Source organism: Polypterus senegalus, chromosome 3 (assembly GCF_016835505.1).
Source record: "Polypterus senegalus isolate Bchr_013 chromosome 3, ASM1683550v1, whole genome shotgun sequence".
Classification (NCBI taxonomy): Eukaryota; Metazoa; Chordata; class Cladistia; order Polypteriformes; family Polypteridae; genus Polypterus; species Polypterus senegalus.
Window position 1 is genome coordinate 227788329 of NC_053156.1, and position 25857 is coordinate 227814185.

The window sequence follows — 25857 nt, forward strand, 5'->3', positions numbered from 1 at the left end:
CAGGACTGTTAAAGAGTGCCAAATTGATTTGCTGTTGATGAGTTGTTCATATCATAGACAGATTCCCAATGTTGAATAGACACACACACATTACTTGTAAAATAGCCGATAGTGAATTAATAAAATCATCATTTTTTTTTCTAGTTCTCCACTGTACAGTGTTCATTTTCCCTATGCTTTCACAACCCCACTTATTTTGTTTTAATTTTTGTTGAATAACCAGAGTGAAATCTGGTTGCGTTCCACATGGTTCGTTTGTTTCTTTGAAACTTGTCCCCCCCTCGGCACTAGCAGAGTGTTTTTTAAAGCTGAGACCCATTCCCAATATATCTGTTTTGTATGAGAACTCCAATAGAACGGATACTCCTGAAGCCCTGGAGGGACTTTATACCCCATGCTGTTTTGAGTTCATAGCCATCTAATTTTAGCATTTTTTCTTCTTAGTTATGCCCACACATCTGATCTGTCAGTACTTTAACTCTTTCAGGACTGAGGAGTTGATGATGGTAATCAACTGTAAACTGTGACAAAACCAACTGTTATGTTTTAGTTGAACTCTCGTTGCTAGAAGGAAAGTTAGCTTTATTGGTTTGACCGAGATTTCCTGCACTCGTGTGAGTAGTAAGGCGCAAACAACGGCAAAAATGGCACTGACATAATAGCGAGAGATCAAAGCGAATGCGTAAAGCAAAATATTCTGTGGACGAAGTTTTGCCTATTATCTCTGAACTGAACTATGACTTGTCTGAATCCGATTTTGATACAAGTTATCGAAAACAAATGTGAGGTTCCAGCTTTAGCTGACTGGTCCCCAACTAAGTGTGGTGCTGAACAGGTTCATGTAGCTGACATGACTACAGCAATGTTTACCAGGAGGACTGCCACTTAGCAATGATAAGAGGTAGAAACCAGATTGCAATGCACAGTGACCAGTGAAGACAGCCTGGCAGCAAGCCTGCCACACATTCTTGGCAAACTGGCAGCCGCAGCATGCAGCAACAGACGTTTAATGTTGATTTCTGTGTGAAACCATGGCTTTTCAGAAAACTGTTTTTTGAAAAAAATATTCAGCCCTCAAAGAGTTAATCAGGCTTGTGTGGTCATAGGAAGTTGCCACTGACTGAGCAGTTACATAAGAAGAGCAAGTGTGCCTAAGAAATTGTCCACTCAATTTCCATCCATCTATTCCTTTCTTATCCCATGTAGACTCACAGTAAGACAGGGGCCTATCCCATCATCACTGGGGGAAAGACAGGAAATCCTGCATGAGGCAACCAACAAGATGCAAGGCATGCAGAATCAAAGCATAGCAACACAAACTCACACAGGGACAATTTAGAGTTGTCAACTGGCCTACATGACATATCTCTGGGAGGGAAAAGGAAAAACCTAGCTGACACCGGACGAACATGCAAACTCCACACGAGTGTTTGAGGATCTTCATTAACATTCTGATATGCCATACCTTTTTCGATAATTTAAATTGGAACAATTAAATAACCATTCAATAATGACAGCAATACAGTATTTTATCTTTATTTAACTTTCTAAGGACACACTTAAAATAATTGAATTCACAGTCAAACATTCTCACTTTTGTTGCAGCATGACAGTATAAAATTTTACATTTGTCATTTCTGAAAAAACGTGTCATTCATAAAAACACATTGGCCCCTAGAATCGCCTGTTAGGTTGTAACAAAATTCTAAGGTGGTTTAAAAGAAACCTTAAGTGCACATGTCATTCTAAATGAAACAAAAGCGAAAGCAAATATAATCAGTAATATTTAGAATAGGAAGTGGCTATGAGAAGGATGGTTCCTGTATCCTTTAAGGGCACTATATGGTTCTTTACTGGGTCGTGTGGTTCCTCCTAACTTCAATGACTGACCAAGCACTGTTTCATTCTGGGAAGTTGGTTCTTTGTGCTTTAAAAAACTTCCTAATAAGTAGGAAAAAATATTGTATGGTGGGCTGCAGGACACCATCTATGTATGGATATTCACTGTATGAGCCGTTTACAGATCGAAATAAGTAGAGGTTCTTTCTGGAAACGTCATGTGAAGGGGTGTTTTGGGAAACAAAAATGGTTCCGCTATGGTATCACTCTGAAGAACCACTCTGGTAAATTTATTTTGAAGTGTATGCTTTGTGCTTGATGCATGCTGGAATAGGCTCCAACTTCCCTGTGACCCTGAGTCTTAGAAAATGGATGAATGGATGCCTCAATCAGTCAGTTCTTAGCATGTACTGTAACAAGACCACAACAAATGCTGGTTTGCTGTTAATAAGAGTAACAAAGCACCAATAAGGAGACTTTAAAATATTGGCTACCTACAGTGCATCAATGAGTCACTTAGTGCTGTGTAACAAGAGCTTAACAAAGGCTGTATTTGTGTTACTCAGCAATAAGTGACTAACGGATGCACTGTAGTAAGCCCTTAAAACTGCTGTTCCATAGTTTTACTATGCAATTAGGGGAAGGCAATACTTACCATTTCATTGTAAGATGACACATAACTTGACCTCTATTTGATCTTCATGAAAAAATAATCCATCTGCAGTATATAATTATCAGACCTATTTCCTGAAGTTTAGAGTTGCAGGGATGAAATAATAACTTCATGACATTTGACAGCAAACATCTAAGCAAAAACTACGTTCCTGCTCCTATGTAATAAACCCCAAAAGGGATTGTTAACAGCAATGTAGATGTACAGTAATTCTTAAAATACACGATGTTTTTAACAAAGGAAAGGCAAATAAATGCAATACTAGTAATTGCAATTTTTAAGAGAACTAAACCTCTGTGGGCCTGTAAAAAAAAAAAAGCTAAAGTCAGGGTTTGGTGTAAATAAGCTAATTGGTTGCCCAACCCCAAGTGGCAGAATGTGTACAGAGGATATTAAAGAACAACCAAGAACACAAAACACTTCATAAGGGTGTAACTGCAATCACCATAATGAAAGTGAAGTACAATTAAAAACAGATGTGACTCAATTTCATGTTGTTACATTATAAATTAATGCACATACTAAATGCAAAGAAATTAAACACATTCACAAACAATGAGTAACACTGTTTACCTTTCCATTCATTTACTGTACCCACTTTGTTAAGCCTGCTATGGATGAACAGAAGGACACTTTATCGACTGTGTTGGTCTTGAAAGAAAAAACTCATAAACTTAAAAGGGCAGTTAAAAATGACCAGGAGATGAATGAGTTAGACAAAAGAATAGTCAATACGAGGCCAATAGCACCAAGCCAAGATGAGAGCCAAAAAATCACACTCCAAAGGCTCAACAAAAGTATGAAGCTCAATGAATAAATAAAATAACAGTTGGTTTTATCCCAATATCAGGATACTGGCACCACCATGTTTAATAGACAACACACAACAAGAAGAAGCTGCCATGGCAACGATACACTAAAGAAGCACAAACTAGTGGATCCCATTAAAATTCAAGTTGCCACTGAGGTAAAGTAAGTCTCAAGCACTAAACATTTTAATCCCATTACACATTTTATCTAATCAAGGGTACTTTCACACCTATAGTTTGATTGCTTTAGTCCGCACCAGTCAGAAAAATGTTACAATGTAGTAAACAGACGTGGGTACAGTTTGCTTTCACATATGCCGAGTTCTAAATGAACCAAAATAGACCGTGAAGCCCATCGGCACCAGGGAAACTTGTCTTTCTCTTTTCCAGAACTTCCCGTCTTGCTAAGTGCATCACGCACTTCTATATACTTCGTTTTTTTGTCTTAATACGGCATTGTTCAACTGTCCGAGGATAGCCTTTCTCCTTTAGCTGCTTACTGAACAGCACGTAAATGCAGTTGTTTTTATGTGTCGTGGACAGTTGCTTTTGGATATGCTCATCCGACCATAGATCTATGAGGCACTTAATTTCTTCGGCACTCCACGTTTAATTTCATCACGAGTCGATAGCTTGAAAAATGTAATGGAGTCAACAGGAAGTGAAAAGAATTTTACCCACAACCCCGTATCTCTTAAACCCAAAGTGCATTAAACTATACCATTTCGTCAGATTTGGTTTGGTTGCTTTCACACCAGACGAACCGTACCAAAGTAGAGCGGATAAAGCGGTCCAAGACCACCACTTCAGGCAGGTCTCAGATCGATTGATTTGGTGCGCACCAAAGAACCGAGATTGCATTCACATCAACGCAAACGAACCGAACCATGGGACCAAACACGTTTGGTGCGCACCAAATGCTGTAGGTGTGAAAGCCCCCTTAGCCCTTTCTGGTAGCGTTAGGTGCATAAAATAAACTATTGTGAGCCTACGTTTGAGATTATTTCCAAATGTTATTTTTCAGTATTACATTTTACGTTGCATTTTTTCTCTCACAATAATGGCGATTTTCCTGTTGTCTCCGTGGCTGCACCAGTCTTGTTTCCGCTCCAGCTCTCGTAACCGGGCATGTGCTCATAACTTCATTGTGTATTTACTATATAAGATGGCGGCACACTACTGGCAGCTTTCAGGCCGTTGGATACATGCAATAAGACTGCCTGTTTGTGATTTATTTTGTTAAGGATCTGCTTACTAGTTAATAGAAATGTGACATTTTTGTTTTGGCCTTTTGGCTACAAATTTTTGCCTTGTATTTTGATTGGAGTAGGAATCTTTTTATTAAGTGAGGTAAACTTACTCATTGTATCTTCTCAACTCCTGATCTGTTTGCTGATTCTTTTTTCAAGCCTTTTGAACTGCAGGTTCTCACAGGAGCTTCTTTCATTTTCATGCACACACTGATATTGGACTGATTTAAGACCACCAGTTAAAATAACATGTACTACTTTGGGATAAGGGAGGGAAAGACAAAATAGCCAGTGAAAAACCTGTGCACTCAAGGAGAACATGCAAGCTTGACACAGTCAGTGACAAGGTGAGGAACTGAAAACTCTAGAAATGTGAGGCAGTGACCCTAAGCACTACACCTCTTTGACACTCTGCAAAATCAGATTTTCTAATCTACATTACTGAACCAGACAGCATCTTCATGACATTCTCCCACATATTTTTATTTCACAATGTGCCTTCTTTCCTTGAGCATTTTGTGCATACACTTTGGACATGGTTTTGTTTTTGTGCTCTTCATCTTTTTAATTTATGCAAGGTGTGTCATGAAATTTTTGAAAGTGATTAAAATAAATAGGAGTGATTAAAAAATGTAAAGGGTCATAACTGATGTACTGATAAAACTCACAGAAGGTCATTTCCAGGGAGTACTGCATGACATCTAATACTTTATAAAATATGATTCTCTTTAATATCAGTCTCATGACAGATGATATATGGGTTTTTAGCATTGTGGCATTCTTTTGTTCTCCCTGGTTTTATAAATAGGTACCCACAACAAGCACAGAGAGGCTAGTGAGTGAAGCAAATCCTTGCGGGATTTTCAAAAAGGCCACTGATTTTGTTCATTTTGTTTAGGTTAGTGCTGGGATTTTAAACACACCACTTACAGTATGAAGTCTTCATATTAAGCACCTCTTTTGCTGTTTCAACTAAAAATGTAGTGACAGATCAATTTTATTTTCTTAATAGTAGAGTCTTTGCATATTGGGGAGGAAAGCAGAGAGATATTTTTATTGAAAAGGTGCATTAAAATATAATACCATTAAGTCAATATACAGTATTAAACAAAAGTGATGCAATATACTGTACAAAAACACTCAAATATACTGAAAAACACTCAAAACTCACTTTATAATGCACTCCCTGCAACAGCTGCAGATTACAGGTGGACAATGACAGATGTTTGGAAGCTGACAGAAGAATGAATGAAAGGAATTTGATAAAATTTAAATGTAGCTTTCTGCAGTGGATTAAATGAAAAATAATAAAGGAACTGCAGAATTAGGGATGGCCAGTCCATTCTCCCTCTCCTAAGCTCTCCTCACTCCTACCTAACTCCTTGATTGTATCATACACAGATGTGACCCTCTGTCTGCCAACGGCCATCAAATTTGTCAAGCCTTGTAGGAATAGCATGATATCTGACTACTATATAGATTTAGAGGCTCATTGGCTCTGCATGGCAGACGTGTTGAGCAGTGGTGGCTGCAAAAGGTGGTCACACAGAAGGACTGCAAGGTGTTTTTAATGTTCCCATTTCACATTGTTTTCCTGTTGTACTCTTTTATTTTTCAAGTATTCACATTTGTTTATTGTTACTTCAGCAATAAAGACACTGCATTTCTTTTCTTTTTCTTGCCAGCACATACTTTAACACTATAAGAGTTATTTAACACTGGCAATTTCGCTGTATAGCTGCTCCAAACTTATGTTGCCCTTCTCACGTATAAATTACTTGCTGGCCACACACTAGCCTGACTCTTGAGAGGATGTATGGCTAATGAAAAGGCAGTAACCTGCCAGATGATGCTAGCCTGGCCTTTATTACACCGTGGTGAAAGCTTCCCTTCACATTTGCAGCACTGCATTCTTACTTTCTTTACTTCTAGACCTGAATACAATCATCTTTGGGGTCTGTACAAATTATGTTAGCTCCTCAGGAAGATGCTTTTTAGAATGACTCTCCACTTTCTAAATGCAGAAAGTTCATTTTCACGCCTTGTGTCATTCTGAAGGAGTTTTTTTCACCTCTCATATACACAGTTGGTATGCTTGACTGGTAAGGAGAGTTAGGGATAAAAGGGGAGTTCATTTAGCACAGGAGATTAGAAGGCTAAGATATTATAAGAAGGCCCAAACTGGCAATGGGTGTGCCCCTTTACATATCAGTGCATGTGGATAGGCACAGCCAGTCATAGTCTTATTCATCTTGTCACACACGTGCGAATGGGAGGCAGCTAATAGGCCTGAATAGTGATAGTTCCATGCCAGACCAGGGGGTGGCGAGGTGCACGGACTTTCTCTCTCAATCCTCTGCAGAACATTCACGGGAAATCCCAACGGGTTCCGGCACCCATGATGATGTCACTTCCATTTTCTGGCACCTATCATGACATCACTTCCGGTGATCTTTAAAACCGCCATCTTTACCCCTATGAGACACTTCTGTTTTGGACTCTGAGCTGAAAACAACTCAAACAAATTTACCCATTTGCAGCCAGGATATAATATATAGGTGGCTGCCCAAAACCTTTGATGTCTCCATCCATCCATCCATTATCCAACCCGCTATATCCAAACCACAGGGTCACAGGGGTCTGCTGGAGTCAATCCCAGCCAACACAGGGCGCAAGGCAGGAAACAAATCCTGGGCAGGGCGCCAGCCCCCCACAGGGCACACACACCCACACACCAAGTACACACTAGGGACAAGTTAGAATCGCCAATGCACCTAACCCCTGATCATTTATATCACAATCTGTTCATAAAGATTGTAGACATCTTGGTTTTGAGTGGCAACAAACATTTAGACCTCCAAGAAAACACAGTGTTGTAAAGAGCAGACCTCAGTCTACAGGTGGAGAATAAGAATACTGTGCAGTCAGAACAGAGAGGATACAGAAAAGTTAATTTCAATTTAAAAGTCAATCCTATATTAAGAGTTATACCAAAAGTATTGAAAATATTAATTGTGCAATTCAATAAAGATACAAAAAGAAAATTATTACATAACAATCAATTCTAAGCACTTTTTTAAATAATTTTCTCCCAAATTTCAGTCTTGATTGTTGCATTTTGCCAGTTTTCTCAAGCTTGGTGGTTCTCCATGCAGTTGAATTCCATGCTGTCTGGAAACTGCCATGAATTGCTCTGTGGACTCTTTCATTTGTCTGATTGCTACATGGCAGTTCTTTCTGATGACCTCAATAATTTTTTATTTTTAATTTCTGGGGTGAACAGTATATTGGTGAATGGTGATGTTGGTGGTCCTCTCTTTTGATTCTGACACACAAGCATCTCCATATACTGTACGTGTTGAAGTTGTGTGTGAATGTCAGTCATGCTGCTTTCTTACTTTGCATTCTGACTCAGAGAAGGAAACAGCGTTTTAATGATTGAGTAACCAGAAGGTGAGGCTAGTCAACGTTTATGCCAAGTTCATTACTTGGAAGTCAGATATATGTTTTACTAAAATTAAAATAGAAGTCAAAGGCAATAAAAGGCAAGCAATAATTTATGCCTCAAGGTCTTATTACTGAGGAATTAATAACTGAACAACGTTTTTAGATGACCAGGAAATGAATGACACATCGCATTGATGATGTCACATGCCACTCATCCTAACCAGCAATGCTGTGGTTACATAGCAAAATAGCGGCACCCATTAAAAATGCAACATGGTGACACGAAGGAATGTGAAAATATTTTAACTAATTAAATACATGTAAATAATTAAATACCAAGCTGTAAAATTCATAAGATTAAGAAAAATGTAAATCAAAATACTTCTAAGAAATTCAGTCACCGCACACTGATAAAATAACTTTCTCTAACTCAAGAATGAACACTTGAATGAGTAATGTAACACCATTTTTAATTAAGGTTTCAGACAACCTGTTGTTCTACCAGTTACGACACTGAGCATTTGAGCATTGTCAGGCACATCTTGAAAAATCCCTAATGCTAATTACTTTTGGAACTCTATTACTGTACTGTATATTTCATTTGAATGCCTTTCTGATCTAAAAGAATGTTGAGACGGTAAACAAGAACTCTTCTTATAAGGCCACAATAACATCACATACTGTTATGTGCTCTACCCCTCATAATAACAATAGGTTATCATTTGTAAAGCTTGAAAAAGAAATTGTATTAAATAACAAATGCATACAAATTATGAAAAATTATAACCACAAGGTCCGCAGGTCCAAACCTAGTCAAATTCTAGCATGGCTCAGGCATGGGAAATGTAAAGTCAGTGCTGTAGCAGAAATCTCTGGGAGCACCATGGCGAGAGAAAGGTGGGATTGATGGAGCCCATTACAGTATCATACTGGGGTGGTCAGTCCCCTGAGGTCAGCTTGCAGGTTTGTTGACCAAGATGAGTTTTTTACGGATATTGCCTATGATGTTTGGTCACTTCCATTTACTGAGAGAGAGAGGTTAGGAGCACACACTGATACAGTGCATTACCGCACCCACCACACAACAAACCAACTCAGGATCCAGATTAGGACCTGAGTGCAGCCATGTAACAGGTGACACCTCAGCACTACACTAGTTCAGATGGAGTGGAACAGTGTGAGGATATTTTTTTTATGGTGGATGGAGAGATCACAATCAATTGTAAAAGGAAAGAAACATCAGAATGTAAGGCTTTGACATGATCTTCAGACTCTTTTAGCCACTCTCATATTTCGAATCTTGATTTTCAATAGTTGTTTTCTTTATGTACTCTAGCATATGCCAGCTGTGTTTTATTTGAAGGTTTATAGGGTCATTATTGTCATGTGTACTGATTACAGTGTAATTCTTACTTGTGTGTGCTAACCAACATGCAACTTCTCGCTGATACCATGATTACGATTCTCTAACCTCCTTATCTTCATTAACAACCTTACCTTGACTATGGGTTTAGATTTCCTTTCTTCTTGTTTTCTTTCCTCTTCACAACCTTTGACCATCCAACAACTCTGGTTAACTGATTCTCTTTGACATAATTTCCAACTTCCAAATAGTCTGTGACCCTAGTGCATCATTTCTGTAAATCTTTGAGGTAAGCTACAGAAGTGGTCCCAACCTGACACTATGAACTAAGGTTTGAGATAGTAAGAAAGGTTGAAGGAACCAAACATTTCAGGTTTATGCAAATGGAGATTAAGAAATTGCAAAAAAATAAAAGAAATTGCAAGAGCCAAGATTTTCAAATTATAATGGGAATTAGCATAGTAGATAAGTACAGTAGTTACTTCTATAATTTAAGTTCTTCAACAAGAAAGCAAGGACAAAGATGGAAACTGGTCAAGGGTAGATTTCACACAAATGTTAGAATGTGCTTCTTTAGTCAGAGAACTATAGACACATGGAATAAATTAGTGTGGCAGACATTAGGACTCTGGGGATCTTCAAAAATGGACTTGATGTTGTTTTGGAGTAATTAGGTGGATAGGACTGATGGGCCAAATAGCATGTCCTTGTCAATATTGTTTGAATATTCTAGTTGAGGTGTTCAAAGATAGTTTAATTAATTTGAGGGCATTGACCCATCTACAGTATTTAACAATCAGAGCAGGCAATGGGGTGAAATGATTGCAGGAGCCACCAGAGAGCACTGTGACCTGGCAAGCTCTAACATTTTGCAGAGTGTCTCTGATCTTGGATATGATTGTGGGGATGGCTCCATAAATTAATCTGAGGTGTTGTCTAAAGAGTGCCTCTTGTTAAAATGTGACCTGGAGCAAGGGGTGAAAAAGAGAAAGCAGAGTTAATCGGTGAACTGGGGGGAGAGAACGGAAGGCAAGTGGTGTTTAGAGAGCAATGCTGTCATTTGAGTTAGAAATGGACTAACTGTACAGCCTGGCATTGTGACGCATGGTGACTTTGTTTTGACACTTTATGTGCTTGTCACATTACTTTCTCTCCTCCTTGCATTTGTTTTATTAAAGCAATATTTGCATATATTTGTATAGCTTTCTCTGTTGAATTCCTACCTTACACATATCTGTGTGAGAATATTTCCAAACAACATGTATTTAAAGCAAGTGAAGCACTCCACCTTAAGTAAAGAAACCTAATGACTTCTTTCTACATAAATATGGAGTGTTTGTTTAAATAATTTTAAAGGTCCTAAGGGAAGGGGTGGAGGTGGGAGGCCCTTACTTCATGGGTGCAGAATACATTAGACACATAGTAACAACAGAGATGACAGGTGACTTTTGTCAATGTATACTGTTGCACTCATTTCATGAAAGGACTTTTCCCACCTATTTAACAGAATCACTTTCCTGTATTTACTGGAAAAATAATCCAAGCGTCTCATTGACTTGTAAGATTATGCTGTTGTGTGCTTCGCCTTCCAAAGGACACGTCATTCCAAAGCCCCTGTGAAGAGCAGCTTCCTTGGCAGAACAGCTCCATCTGGTGGCTAAATGTTTATTGAAACTAAAACTACTGTATGTGAAAGTCATTTTAGTAAGCCTAGCCTAACCATGAAACGGACTCCAGGTCCTGGAAAGATGAGGAAGGAGCTGAATGTCATTTTGTAGCATAAATGAACCCTCCCATTCATATGCTGACCTGCCTATGCACTTCAGGTCACAGATGGCCAGTGCCAGTTCTCTGCTGCATGGGGCTCAATGCAGGTCCATCATAGAGCACACTTACAAGTTACACATGAACACCACAATGGACGTGATCACACTATTTATGAAAAGGCTCCATCTACAGTAAATGCCTTAGTGTACTGGATTTTTATATAGTAACTTTTCCACATGTCGAAAAGCCAGTTACAATAGAATTACCAACTTTACAATATAAGAAGTTGAAACAATTAGAACTTCTGGACTATGAATGGAAAACTAGGCAAGAATAAAACAATGGGGTCAACTGAACTTTAAAAATATTGGGCTTATTTAGCACCTGCCATCAGTTTACTTGGGATGTTAGCACAATAGAGAGATTGAAATGCACTTTTTTATTTTATCAGCTTCTAAAGAGACATTCATCACTGGCCTGGAAGGAAAGACTTGCAACAATTAATAAATAAGAAACATGTGTAAAAATTTAGAAAAGCCTACCTTGTATGGTTTGCTTACTCAAAGATAAAGTAAGACAAGGCGCCACATTTCAGAATAAGGATGATCTACCTACCTTATACTAGTAGCATCAACAGCTGGCATCTTTATTCTTAGCACGACTCTGTTCTCTGCTGAGTTTATATAGGCATTTGCCAGAGGCTATTAATATTAATATGGGCACATATATAATTGGGTACCCTGCCCTTGCTGCTTGGTCTAGTTCAACTGCAAATAAATGCATAAATGGTACAGACTACTCTTGTGGTCCTGTTACGTAATACCAGAAGTATTCACAAGCTCTCCTCTTCTCTCTCTCTCCAGATCCAATGGACTGGAATCCTGGCAATGTTCAGAAGTGGGTGCTGTGGACAGAGCACCTCTATAGACTTCCACAGGTGGGCAAGTTCTTCCAGGATTTGAGTGGCAAGGATATCTGTGCCATGACAGAGGATGAGTTCAGACAAAGGTCCCTGCTCTCTGGAGATGTGTTGTATGCCCATCTTGACATATGGAAGTCAGGTAAGCATACAGATCTTTGAACTACCTTACCTTAGGGGCATCCCACCTAGTGTTTAGAATAAGCCTTTGGCACATTGTGATTTAAGCAATTTAGCATTGTCCTTCATAGAAATTTGTGTACAAGAATCTTCTCCTCTTTGTAGACTTTGTAATACTATGAAGTGCCACAAGTATCTCAGAATTAGTTACATGGCACTAACAGGTCCATCCATTAACATAAGGGAGTCTGCTAACACCCTAAAAGAAGGTTCCATCTCTCTGTGCAATTTTTAACTAATTGATTTTGCATGACCAGGAGTTCCCATTTTTTAACGGTGGTCATTCAATGATATGGTTCTCCAACTCACAATACTTGCGTTTCATATATATGTATATACAGTGTATATATACACACACACATGAAATAGATAGATAGATTAAGTCACTTTATGGCATGCATGGATTTTAACAGTGTTTTTATCTAAGTATGTCCATAAGATAATGAGAGAAATATTCAGAAACTCTTGTCCTGCAATTTAGGGTTGAGGAGAAGTACAGCTTATGCTTGCAAGACTGGGTAACTAGTTGGAAATTAAATGTCAATGGGATACTACTTCATTCCAGAGTTTACTCTAATTTAGAGTTCCAATCAACCTAGCCTGCAGAAATTGGTGGAAATAAGGAAGGGAAGCTCACAGTGACATGGGGCGAACATGCAGACTCTACTCAGATAGCAACCAGGTCTAGTACTTGAGCCCGGGACACAAATCACTTCACCATCCTGGTAGTCAAGGTGACCATGAAGGTGGTGATGATGTTATGTCACCTTCATGCACTATGCAGGCACAAATAAAAGTACAAAATTGTGTAAAACCATTAATATTCCAATAGCAGACTACATTTTAACTCTATTTAGACTATTTTGTATGCATTATGTAAATGTGATGTGCCCATCTGTCTTGTAAAACAAGATGAGATCAAACAAGATACAGAAGGCCTCTATGCTCTAATTGCTTCTCTCCCTAACTTCATTTTTTTTTTTAATTTATTTTCCAGCTGCGTGGATGAAAGAAAGGACATCACCAGGAGACATCAAGTACAATGGTGAGTTTTTGGTTTGGTTTTGGAACTGTCTCTGGGCCTCAAATGTCATGCCTTTAAGTTGCCAGCAGGTGGTGATGTTAAATTAAAAATAATGCACTTAAAAACATAAGAAAGCCCAGATGTGATACATAATGGTTGTGTAGTTGAAGGACAAGTGGCTACTTGATGTGGTTTGTCTGTCCAACCCCAACTGGGTGGCAAGTTCTTGTTATGCACATTTTTCTGCGTGCATCAGTCACTGTTTCCTAGAAGAAATTACATCCATCCACCCATCTCAGTCACGTAACAGTTATGGAGAACCAGTCTCTATCCTGGCAATACTTGATGGAGGGCAGGAACCAGCTCTGCGGAGTGGGCACATCCATGTACATTCTTTGTTTGCCTCATAAATGCAGAAGTTCTTGCACAAACGATGCACTGGAATCTTCTGCTCATACAATAGCATGGTTTGTACTCCTCTAAACAAACTTAAGTAAAAGAGGGTCATCACATCATTCTTGGGATCTTTTTCAGGTATTGATGAATTGTGGGCATCAACAGAAGCAGACTCCTCCTGTTCGGGGCAGCCGATTCACTTGTGGCAATTCCTGAAGGAGCTGCTTTTGAAGCCACACAGTTATGGTCGATGCATTCGTTGGTTGAATAAGGAGAAAGGTGAGTCCCAGTACACTTTACAAATCTAATTTCGGGACCACGGTCAATGCTGTGCTAGTTGTTAAACATCAAATTGTTATTGCCTGTAAGGGCAATCAAAGTTGAATTAAAACACATTCATTGTTTTTAATATCTTTGGTTAAGACTCATGTCTCCTCATAGTAAGATGGCTAAGGGTGCAAGACATAAGTGTGAAGGTCATCAAATCATTGTACTACTTTTTTGGTGGTGGGGGGGGACCTAACAACTAGGGCATGATTCATTCATGCATCTTGCATACTCACCTTCACTCAGCAGGCAGCACGGTGGCGCAGTGGTAATGCTGCTGTCTCGCAGTAAGGAGACCCGGGTTCGCTTCCCAGATCTTCCCTGCGTGGAGTTTGCATGTCCTCCCTGTGTCTGCATGGGTTTCCTCTGGGTGCTCCGGTTTCCTCCCACAGTCCAAAGACATGCAGGTTAGATGCATTGGCGATTCTAAATTGTGCTTGGTGTGTGGGTGTGTGTGTGCCCTGTGGTGGGCTGGCATCCTGCCTGGGTTTGTTCCTGCCTTGTGCCCGCTGTTGGCTGGGATTGGCTCCAGCAGAACCCCGTGACCCTGTGTTAGGATATAGTGGGTTGGACAATGACTGACTTTCACTCAGCTTAATTTTGAGACATCTGGTACAAGACAATAACAAACCCTCGGTGGGATGTTTTTTCCACTACTTAATGAAACCTCCCGTTTACACTTTAGATTGACAGTTGCAGGTAAATGATCTAGAATTTTTTGAACCAGAAGTCGATACATGGACATCCCATTCTAGGAGCAAGTTTTTTTGTTTATACTTCCCCTACCTGACTTCAACATCAACATCATTTTGGCATCTGTTCCACCCAGATGTGCAAATTCCATTAATGAAGCATCTGCACCAGTCACTGAGATTCCTTCTTCAAACCATGGTAGTCAACTTAATGTAAACCCGAGTCAGTCCAGTATTAAGCATGACAGGACATTGATTAATTATTCCAATGGCCACGCCAGTGGAGATGCACCTGCTTTAAACACAGCTTGTATTCCTTAGATAATCAGGTATTTCCTTTATTTTGTCAGTAGATGTTATATGTAAAAACTGTTTACATGGTCCTCAAACTCTCTTATTAGGTACAAATGCAGTGACTCCAGTCTCCCACAGTCAAATGCTTTTTAGGTTAAGTTGTGACTCTAAATCAGGGTTCTCAAATTCAATTCTGGATGGCCATGGTGGCTTCATGTTTTATTCCTGCCCAATTGCATTATTGGAAGTCGTTCCTTTCCAATAATAGAACCATCCATCCATCCATCCATCCATCCTCTTCCGCTTATCCGAGGTCGGGTCGCGGGGGTAGCAGCTTAAGCAGAGAGGCCCAGACTTCCCTCTCCCCGGCCACTTCTTCCAGCTCTTCCGGGAGAATCCCAAGGCGTTCCCAGGCCAGCCGGGAGACATAGTCCCTCCAGCGTGTCCTGGGTCTTCCCCGGGGCCTCCTCCCGGTTGGACGTGCCCGGAACACCTCACCAGGGAGGCGTCCAGGAGGCATCCTGATCAGATGCCCGAGCCACCTCATCTGACTCCTCTCGATGCGGAGGAGCATAATAGAACTTGTTAGCTAATTTTATGGCTTGTTAGTGTCTTCATTCTGCCACCTCAGGACATTCTTATATTATAGATTTTCCCTTTCTGAGGATGTCATCCAAAAGATTTGTGGCACTGAGCAGATTGATAATTCTCAGTCCTTCACTTTTTTCTCTTTCATTTCTTTCCAAATATTTCATTAAAAGAAATACTTGAGAAACATATACGTGAGTGTAGATGGGACCAAAAACAATGAATACAGATGTTTACAGCTAAAAGAACCAAATACAGGTTCAGAATTTTAGTAAGTTAAATAAACCCCCCATCCCTAAGTGATAACCCTTCTATCTGTCCCTCACTCCATGTTATTTGTACTGATAATGGAGAGAATTTTTTAATCTCCCATTTTCATAGAGAACATGGATGAAAAAGTTGCTGATACAATGCACTCAGATAATTACCCTGCCTGAACAATAGCACATTTTGAAAACTGTACTTAAATATCTACAATTACAACAGGAAACCCAATTGTCAGGTATCCAAGTATGCAAATACAGTATTTACTAAGATATTGTTAAATGAACCTCTTCAAGGATAAACCTCTTCCAGGTAATGCTGTCATACACAACAAAGCACATTCACTCAGGCTTGAACTTTTGAATTGATGAGCTGCCTCCCTCTCATTCAGTGATAGCTCACTCATTGGTCCTCCACATGATATCATTATTACTGAGTGACATCTGAGGAGAGATTAAAAGTTAAAAGGAATTCCTTGAATCTGAACACATCCAAGGTGACTCAACAAGCAGAAGGCCAAGTCACTGTTGCAGTTTCACAAATTGCTGATGAAAAAGCCAGAAACTGTGGAGCACATGAAGAATCAGGGATAGGAGGCAATGTGTAAGCCTCTTAATCAATTATTGAGACGGGAAGAGGGTCTTCAGTTCAAGGGCTTTCCAGAAATGGTTTATTTAATAATACTTTAGCAAATTAACACATTTGAGCATACGACAGGATACTTGGTATTTGAATTGTGCTATACTAGCTACTTTCAAGAGCATTTAGATAGTTTTAACCTTGACCCCTGTTCAAGCTCATTGTTTAGGGAATTCTATTATCTCTGTTCTCCATGAGGACATGATTAAACATTTTTCACAGCCATCACTATAAATGACATGGGGTGAGTAATAGATGCAAAAATGTATTTCTTCAAGTAAAATGAAGCACAGAACTGTTGTTTGAGAAATAATTTGTTCAGTAGCAGTAATGGGCTTCTACTTGTACAGATTTGGTGGGTAGCCCCACTAAGACCTGACTTTTTCCAGCTTGAGGTGGAACAATTATAATATGCACTACAGATCCCTAGAGCTACAGAAAAAAAAATGAACAAATGATCCACAGAGAGAAAGCGACCAACACGACCTTCCTAACAGACACACAGCAAGTACAGAAGCAAATTTAACAAATGAATAAATATAAAAAATGAAGATTTGTTATTGCAAATAATATGAAAAATACACACAACAATTGAATCAACGATTTACAATTTCCGGTACTGAAACGCACTCCCAGCACATATTGATTACAATACAAAACACTCAGCAAATAAGCTACTAATATACAAATAACAATTATACTGAGGAGTTATCTGAATAAAAAAAGTCCTTTAAATGTCCATCAAAAACATTAACATTTCCTTAATGTTTGTTATTGTGAGGGTTTTGCTGAGCCATACCTCTAATCCAGGGAAATCTCTGTCACCACCATCTCGTAACACATGTCCATTAGGTCCTTTCCCACATTCACCATAGAAATGGAAAGAGATCCACATTTGCCTTCTGCAAAAATGAACCTGATGGCTTCCTCTAGATGGAGTAGTTTGTCCCTTGACCCAGCGACTTCCACTTAATCTCTGGCACGGTTCTTTCTTCATCCTTTTGCTGCTGTTCCTTCACAGGTATGGTCAGCCCCACCTTCTCTTAGCTCTCATTGGGCCTGTTAGCCAGGCAGCCCGTAGGCTTACAAAACCTATTCAGACTCTTTACTATTTACAGAAATAATGAAAGTTACAAACAGGTATTGACACTAATTACAAAAGACAACTGTAACAACGTGACCAACCCTAAATTAAGGTGACAGAGTTTGTATCTTCTTCATGTTTCTGCATGGGTTCTTCTCCAGGTACTGTGCTCTTCTCCCCAAAATGAAAAAAGGTGTACTGTTTGTTACGCAAAGGGGGAACTGGCAAAACCCTCTGCCTTTTAATTGCAAAAGTACTCAATAGAGTGGTGCAGTGTTAAGCTGGTATATGATCAGGTGATTCCTGTGGTGATTCTTGAGATTTTGAATTTCCACCAGGTCAATACCAAACCAGTGATGCCACTGCAATGTTCTATTGAGACGATTTACAAGAAAACAGCTGAATCATTTCACAATACAAAAAGGAGTCATTTATGCTTTAAAAAAATAGAGAAACCGCTGACTGCTTCCCTTTAGTTGTTGCCCCTGCATTGGCCCATTGTGAGTGTCAATGTGAGTGTGTACGTGAGTGGACCTATACTGACTAGGGTTTAGAGAGAGAGAGGTTAGGAGCACATTGCTGCACCCACCACATGACAAACCAACTCTGTATCCCAGATTGGGACCTAAGTGCAGCCATACAACTTGTGACACCTCAGCACCACACAAGTTCAGATGGAATGGAACCACTGTGACATTTTTTATGGCAGCTGAAGTGCCAATTCTGCCACCAACCCCCAGGTTTTTCCCTGCAGGTTGGACGGCCTACATGCAGGACTGGATGCAGATTAATGTCATACTCAGGATGGAGCAATTGTAGGTTAAGGGCCCAACGGAGTATAGTCACTTTTGGCGTTTACGGGATTCGAACCAGCAACCTTCCAATTGCCAGTGCAAATTCCTAGCCTCAGTGTCACCAATCTGCCTAGAGGTGACTAGGGTTTAGACAGCACATTTTTTTGGGAGAGATACACGTTGACAGAAAGTCAAGCTAATGTCGCAATCTTTCAAACACCCTGGAAATGTAATCAAAAATCAGTAGTCAGATACTTCTAGCAATAGATCAAAACAATATGGAGTGAAAAGGATCTAAAGAGTTAAAAAGTTGTTAATGTAAGTATGAGGGTCATTTGATAAGTATGGTAAAAAAGCAAGTTAAACACAGTTTTTTTGGAAAAAAATCGCTTCAAATGTCTGTAGAACATAACCAACACATCGCTTCTGGCTGAAGTTTGCCCTGACCTAGTTTGGAGAGTGACACCTGCTAGCCATGACATCACCAAATGACTTGTGGCCCCATCTCATAGAAATTTACCAAACTTATCAAACAACCCTCGTACTATCCGTAAAACTCAGATACTTTGGAGATGTTTGGATCGATCTTTAAGCCGTCACTCTGATGACGTCACAGGTGGTGCAAACCCTATGGAATTGTGGGAGAATGCTATGACAGCAGATGGAAATGGAAAACACCCCAAAACAGCAGTGCCATAGAAAACAAAGATACTGTTGTAGCATAAACTTTCTCAATTTTCACTCGAAAAAAAATAATGAGAAAAATGTGATCCTTGTGTTCTATAACCTCTAGATCAGTGGATATGTAGTTTGGATAAATCCATTCAGGAAATCCCATAAAAATGTAATATAGGTACAGATCACAACAGGATCAAGCACTTGACTTGTGTCCCAGCTAGAATTGGTTCCAGCCTTGTGCCAGTCCCTCAGTTTGCTCACTCATGCACACACTCACACAAGTCCAGTTTGGACTCACCAGTTTATTAAACACACACATCTTCAGGATAGAGGAAGAAAACCAAAGTACCCCCAGGAAAAACTTGTGCAGGTGTAAGATTGTCAAAAAAGGTTCTAAATAATAGTAAACTTGCTTGAAAAACTGATTGCTCGCTTGTGTCATGCACCAATCTGTCAAAATTACCACAGAGAATAAGACTCCACACCACATGGGATGACATTGGAGTTCCTGTGAAATGCATTGCAGCCAGTAGTGAACTGAAAAGCACAAGCTAGGCAGTTAAGTTCCAGTGATACCTCTCATCTGGAGACAACTCAACTATAAATCACAGCTGTTAATAATCTTGAGGTGGAAGCAATGTATAAACCAGCATTTCTCAACCTTTAAGTATTTGCGACCCGAGTTTTCATAACAGTTTTAATCATGCCTCCCTAACGTTTTTTTGAAAGGAGCCCACTAATACCAATTTGTTCTTTTTTAATTAATGATATATCATAGATGCGTATTTTATTATACCTACTTTACTTTTATCGACATTTATCTAACTCTGTATTAGATAGCCCCACAGTTTGAGAACCACTAGTATAAACTATAGTTTGCTTGTATGTGAACATGACTACTACATTGATATCTTAGTAGGTGGGCAGTGAGTTAAGCCACCATTTTTTTTATCAGTGATCAGTGTATGACTAATGACCAGCCAAGTATTGTCCATCACACATTCATTATTCTCTTCTTTTCAGGAATCTTCAAAATTGAGGACTCTGCTCAAGTGGCCCGCCTCTGGGGAATCCGTAAGAACCGTCCAGCCATGAACTATGACAAGCTGAGCCGCTCCATCCGGCAGTACTATAAGAAGGGCATCATCCGCAAGCCAGATGTCTCTCAGAGGCTGGTCTACCAGTTTGTCCATCCCGTATGAAAACTCAGGGAAAGCATCAGGAACTAAGAGAGCATGCCCTGCACATGGACCAGGCAGGGTGGTAGAATGTGACAGACTGTCACAACTTCTCAGCTAGCCAGGGATTAACCCCCACAGCCCCAATCCAACTCAAAGCCAGACTTTTCAGTACAAGTTTTGGAACATCAGAAAAATGACTGTTTTTGTATTGTTTAATATTTTCATATTTTTTACTGCCAGTTTTGTTGACTGTTTCTTTTTTGTTACCAATGAAGTTTTGAAGCTGCTTTGGCTTTCTTTAAAACCAAAAGACAAGATGAGACAAGAAGTGGAAACTGAAGAAGCTTGCTGAATCCTACCATGCAGCCGCCTGATCCCTTTATTCCTCCCTTTACTCGTGTTCAAGGAACTCTTTAGGAAAGGATAGGAGAGGCGTCTCCATTGAGATGAAGGAATTGGATCTCTTGTGTCATATATACGGGATCCCTGTAGCCCACAGGGTGGCCAGTGAACCTCGTCATCCAGTTCTTCCCAAAGTGACTTTAGTCATGGAGCGTGTGTTCTGGCACTGGGTGTGGACTTGTCACAATTTTGTTACAATGAGGCCTTTGGCTTTCACTCAAGCGTGAAAGTACATTAGAAATACAGCTTTTGGTTTCATGCACTTTATTCAGCGGAAGGCAACCTTTAAAGAAAACAGGCCAGGTTTGTGTTTTTGTTAGTTTTGATTTTTTTGACAGCACTTGTTTTCTTTTCACTGGCTAACACTGGAAATAGGCACAGCTTTGCTAAAATAAACAGAGGTATCCTTTTAACTATGTGTGAGAATATGGCAAAACAAGCCCTCGGCATCATTGAACTTAATCCGTCTTCTTGTTTTGCCAACACTAAACTTGAGAGTTTGTGTGACCGCCCTATTGGGGTTATGTGGGTACAGCCTGCCTACCATACTAACATTTCAACTGGCAATCTATCAAAGCAGCCCCAACAGTCAGAGGTGTGACACTTTAGACAAGAAGGATGTTGCTATTCTTATAGTGCCTTTCATTGTCAACATCTGAGAAACCCATCCATGCATCATAGCACAGGTAGGAGAAGTGGCTGACATGCTGGACGTGAGGTCACAAACACAATCACACTTTTACACACCAAATCCAGACATTACAGGACTGGCCATATACCCTGTAGAAGGATTCATGTGCTCACATTTGTAAGGCTGAACTATTAAATTTGTGGCTTGATAGCACTGGGACAGTACCAGGATGGAGAAGTGGTGTCTAAAAGAGCCATCACTGCCCAGAATGTTTTCATCCTGTTTATACTCTGACTGTATCATCTCACTATCTCAATGCACTTCCCAAAAGTTTCACACTATTTTCTTCCTCAGTTTGAATTCACAGCAGGTATGGTGCAAAAACAAAAGGCAGCAGAATGTGCAACTTAACCTCTTAAGTTCTAAGACTAAGAGGGAGACCAAACAAGTACCAGTATGAAAAACTCTAATGAAGCAAACCAGCAATCTTTGTGCCGACTGCACAGGGAAGCAGTCATTTTGGATAGAGATGGAATCAGAAGATAGATCATAAAAAAATAACTAGCCAAAAGTCAAAACTGGAAAGACCAGTTAAGATTACTAATCCCAGCCGAGAATAAGAGACTAGAATTATACATAAAGAATTGTTACAAGAATGTCAGAAAGCAGAACAATGAAAAAACTGTTTAGTCAAGGGGTGGAAAAAAATTAAAAACCATTAATTATTTTAAATGCTCCAACAATAACATATTAGGTTGTATCCACAAACTTGGATGATGAGCACTTGTGTTTTGTATGATGGGGATCAATCAGACAATAGCACATAAGTAGTATAATCCTATCATCGACTCTGCTGCTACGTATCGTACACCTACAGTTTTGTTAATCAGTTCTCCAAGTGGCATTGGTGCCTGCATACCTTTATTCTGCAATCGTGTGTGTGACTTTTGTGTTTTTTTCACCAAGCCAAAAAAAGCACATCAGGTCATATTGAACATCAAAACAATGATGATCACGTCTTTGCAAATTGACAGATTTGTTAATAAAGAGTTTCCCAATGAACAGACTGTTAATCAGCAACAATACACTGAACTGCTGAAGCGTCTGTGGGAAAGCATCAGGAAAATATCATCTGACGCAGTGATGTGAGGAAAACTGCACCTTCACACTCCGCAGCACCATGACAGCAAACACCACACTGTCAATCAAAGACCAAAAACAATGTGCAACCACACCCCATTCACCGGGTCTCACTCCTTCTGACTTCTTTTTGTTCCTGTAATTAAAATTGAGACTGGAGGGAAGACAATTTGCTACTGTAGAAAAAAATCGCAAGCGACTGTAGACACAGTAATAAAAAATGAGTACAGGAAATGTGTCCAGGAATGGAAGAAGCGCCGGGACAAAGCGTATTGTATCTCAAGGGAAGTATTTTGACGTTGACTAAAATAGAATTGCTGCATGTTGTATAATATCTATATATTTTTTATCAATTTTGGGAATTTTTGGGTCCCCTCTAGTTAGTCACTGCACTGGTGATGTCTGTGTAAGAAGTCACTGGGAAATTACAGGTAATCAAAATTATAAACACTATAATGAGAAAAAAGATGACCCTGCAAGAGAACGTATTTACCTTGCAACACTATTAAAAATCCTTCTGATTCCAAAACCAAGGTGAAGACCAGATTCATTGACCTCTAAACCCCCCACTGCAAATGAATGGAGCAAGGAGAAACTGTAAAAATATAAAAATGAATGCCAGATCATAGTGATCTTAGGGTGAGCATGCAAGGGCTTGCTTCACTCATGTAACCCTGCAAGATTAGTTAAGCACCTGCGTAAACCACAGGGATAAGAAATGGCATAACATAAAAAGAATATTAGCACATAAAATGGAAGACATAATCAAATACACGGGTCAAAAACCAACGTGACCCTTATCATCGAACCCTGAAATATTAATAATTAGTACATGGCTGTGTTAAATTTCAAAAATACTGTATAGATAATTGCAATTCAAATTTATATTAAGACTAGCTGCAATTAGTGTTGCGTTTAAGAATATTGAATCTGAAATAATAAACCAGCTAAGCTGTTCCCATAGTTCATATTTCTTTCAGTACCTGTTCGTAAAATAAATCTGAAAAAATTGCCAAAAATGAACAAAGCTTCCCCATCCCAATTTCTTTTTGCTCTGAACAGCATTCCCCGACACTAACGTTAAAGAAAATACGGAAACAACTTGGACTGACGCATACCACAATCAGCAAACAGTTCCCAACACTGAATTATCTTCCGATACTCGCACCCAATAAAGAATAAGACAAATGTGGATAACATTGCTTGTATTTGACGAGAAGACCAAGGATCATCACAGTGTAAATATACCCAAACAAGAGTAAATGTGGATGGCGTCATCTGATCTTCAGGATTTCAATCCCAACCTGGTCTGTCTGCGTCAGGTTTCTGCGTTCTTCCTCTATTGATGTAGATTTTTCACACAAATTCTAAAGAAGTGTGTTGATTAATTAGTTCTTTAAAATCATTCAATGAATCGTGAGTGAATATGCCAGTTTTGATGAGAGCAGAAATTGGATCAAGCTAGACAATATCTTTAGGTGCATTATGGGCCATAATATCAAAACTCAGTTCATAACATTGCCATCTGCAGCAGCAACTAAAACAACAGCATGCTGGTATTTCTGTCATCGTTACAATTAGAACTCTCGGCTCTTACAATTCTGTGGGAGATTTTGGGGGGACTGGGAATGTGCAACCTCTGTTGGCCTCTTCAAGTGTAGGTGTGTATGATGAATGATGCTCTAGAGCAGATTGGGTGCACTAATGCCACTCATTCACAGAGCAGGTAGCTTTTCCAATTGATCATGTGCCATCACGTCATCTGTCACTGCCAAGTCTTCTCCACTGTAGTCTGCTCTAAAACTGCCTTCAAACGTCTTCAAAACGAGTCCCCACGGACAACCACTAACATTAAGTGTGCCTGACTTTTGTACAATTATTGAAGTGTTTGCCATGAAGATTCCACTGCCCTGTACTCAAGTTTTATGAATCCTATTATAATGTTGTGATCTTTGTTTTGTTTGTTAAAATGTATATATTTAAAAAAAAGAAAATGCATTGTAGTTTTTAAGAAAAAAATTGAACAATTTTTTGCTGCCTAAAATGTGTTTGTTATTTATTTTTTCTTTGCTTTAACTCATCCGTCTCCTACCCTGGTGTTTTCTGCTCCAGAGGGATGTATTGTCGTTTCAAGCATATGTTGTGTATAAATGCACTGAAAAAAAACAGAAAAAGGAAATGGAGCAAAGGGACGATCAGAATGTCTGCTGACTGCATGCCCACCACTGTGAGTTACAGATGGTGCACCCGTGTCTTCTGTAGTACATAAAGAAGGATGACTCACTTGCTTCACTTTTTCTACAGCACATATGCTCTGAAACATCAAAAAAACAGACCACCATTCTCTGAACACCACTGGTGAGTTCAGGGTCCAAAGAGACACAAATGTATGTGAGAGGGGGACCTGTGTGAGAATATGTTGGAACACAAGTAGCCCCCTCAACATAAGACAAGGTGTAAAAGTGTTTCACTTTTTGAATTTTGGAATTAGGAAGAAATATTAGGAGGTGCTGTGGAATAAATCCGAGAGGGACAACAGTAATCATATGCAGAGAGCAGGAGTCAACAACAGCGAATGGATGCTCTGATGGAAGCATTCCTCAGAAAGCATTTCATAATAATAGCTTAAGACAGCAAAAGAGATGACATGAGGCTGTCTACATATTAAGAAATGCACTCAGACCGTCAACGTATGTAAAAAAACAGTCTAGCATGGTGAACCAGTGCAGACTGGCAAAAGTAGAAGCTGTTAAGAACTCTAGAAATGAAAACTACACCACAATTACATTTATATGCTATTACTTCTAAGCTTAACCAATACTGCATTACACATAAAATAAACCACAGAGGTCCACCTTTTTCACCAAATCTAATTATACAAATCACTTAACCATCACGGACTTGGTTATTGTTATTAAAATAATTAATTCATATATCTTCTTTTCTAATCATTGATCAATGCAAAGAAACTAAAACTTTAACGTAAAAAACAGATAAAAAATAATTAATTATATTTATATAGTACATTCCTAACCTACTCAAAGTGAAGTGAAGAGCCACTTCAACCACCATGATGTGATGGCAGCCATTTATATGCCAGTACACATCAAGTGATGAAGGGATGACAGAGACAGCTAGCCAGTAACGGATAGGGGGTGATTAGGGGGAACACCAGGAAACACACTATTGTTTTCAAAAGATGCCCAGGGATCTTTAATGACCACAGAAAGTCAGGATCTTGGTTTTACATTTCATACAAAGGACGGCACCATTTTTAAAGCACAGAGTCCCTGTCACTGCACTAGGGCATTGGAATCCCCATTTAGACCACAGGGTAAGCTTTCACTGATAGCCTCACCACCACCTTACCAGCAACCCAAGCTTTTCCTAGATGGCCTCACATCCAAGTACTGGTCAGGCCCATACATGCTTAGCTTCAGGTGGATTACTTACTCTGAAGTGCAGGTGTTAAAATA

General features: G+C 39.5%; 1 protein-coding gene across 1 annotated transcript in view; it reads left to right on the top strand.

Annotated features, from left to right (window-relative positions):
• Positions 1 to 24405, top strand: part of LOC120525952 (SAM pointed domain-containing Ets transcription factor) — a 48688-nt gene extending 24283 nt beyond the window's left edge. Inside the window, exons 3-6 of the mRNA XM_039748685.1 lie at positions 12012 to 12209; positions 13245 to 13292; positions 13806 to 13946; positions 20051 to 24405. Of these exons, the coding sequence (XP_039604619.1) occupies positions 12012 to 12209; positions 13245 to 13292; positions 13806 to 13946; positions 20051 to 20229 (566 nt within the window). The 3' untranslated portion in view covers positions 20230 to 24405. The remainder of the gene's footprint in view (positions 1 to 12011; positions 12210 to 13244; positions 13293 to 13805; positions 13947 to 20050) is intronic.
• Positions 24406 to 25857: the final 1452 nt, after the last annotated feature.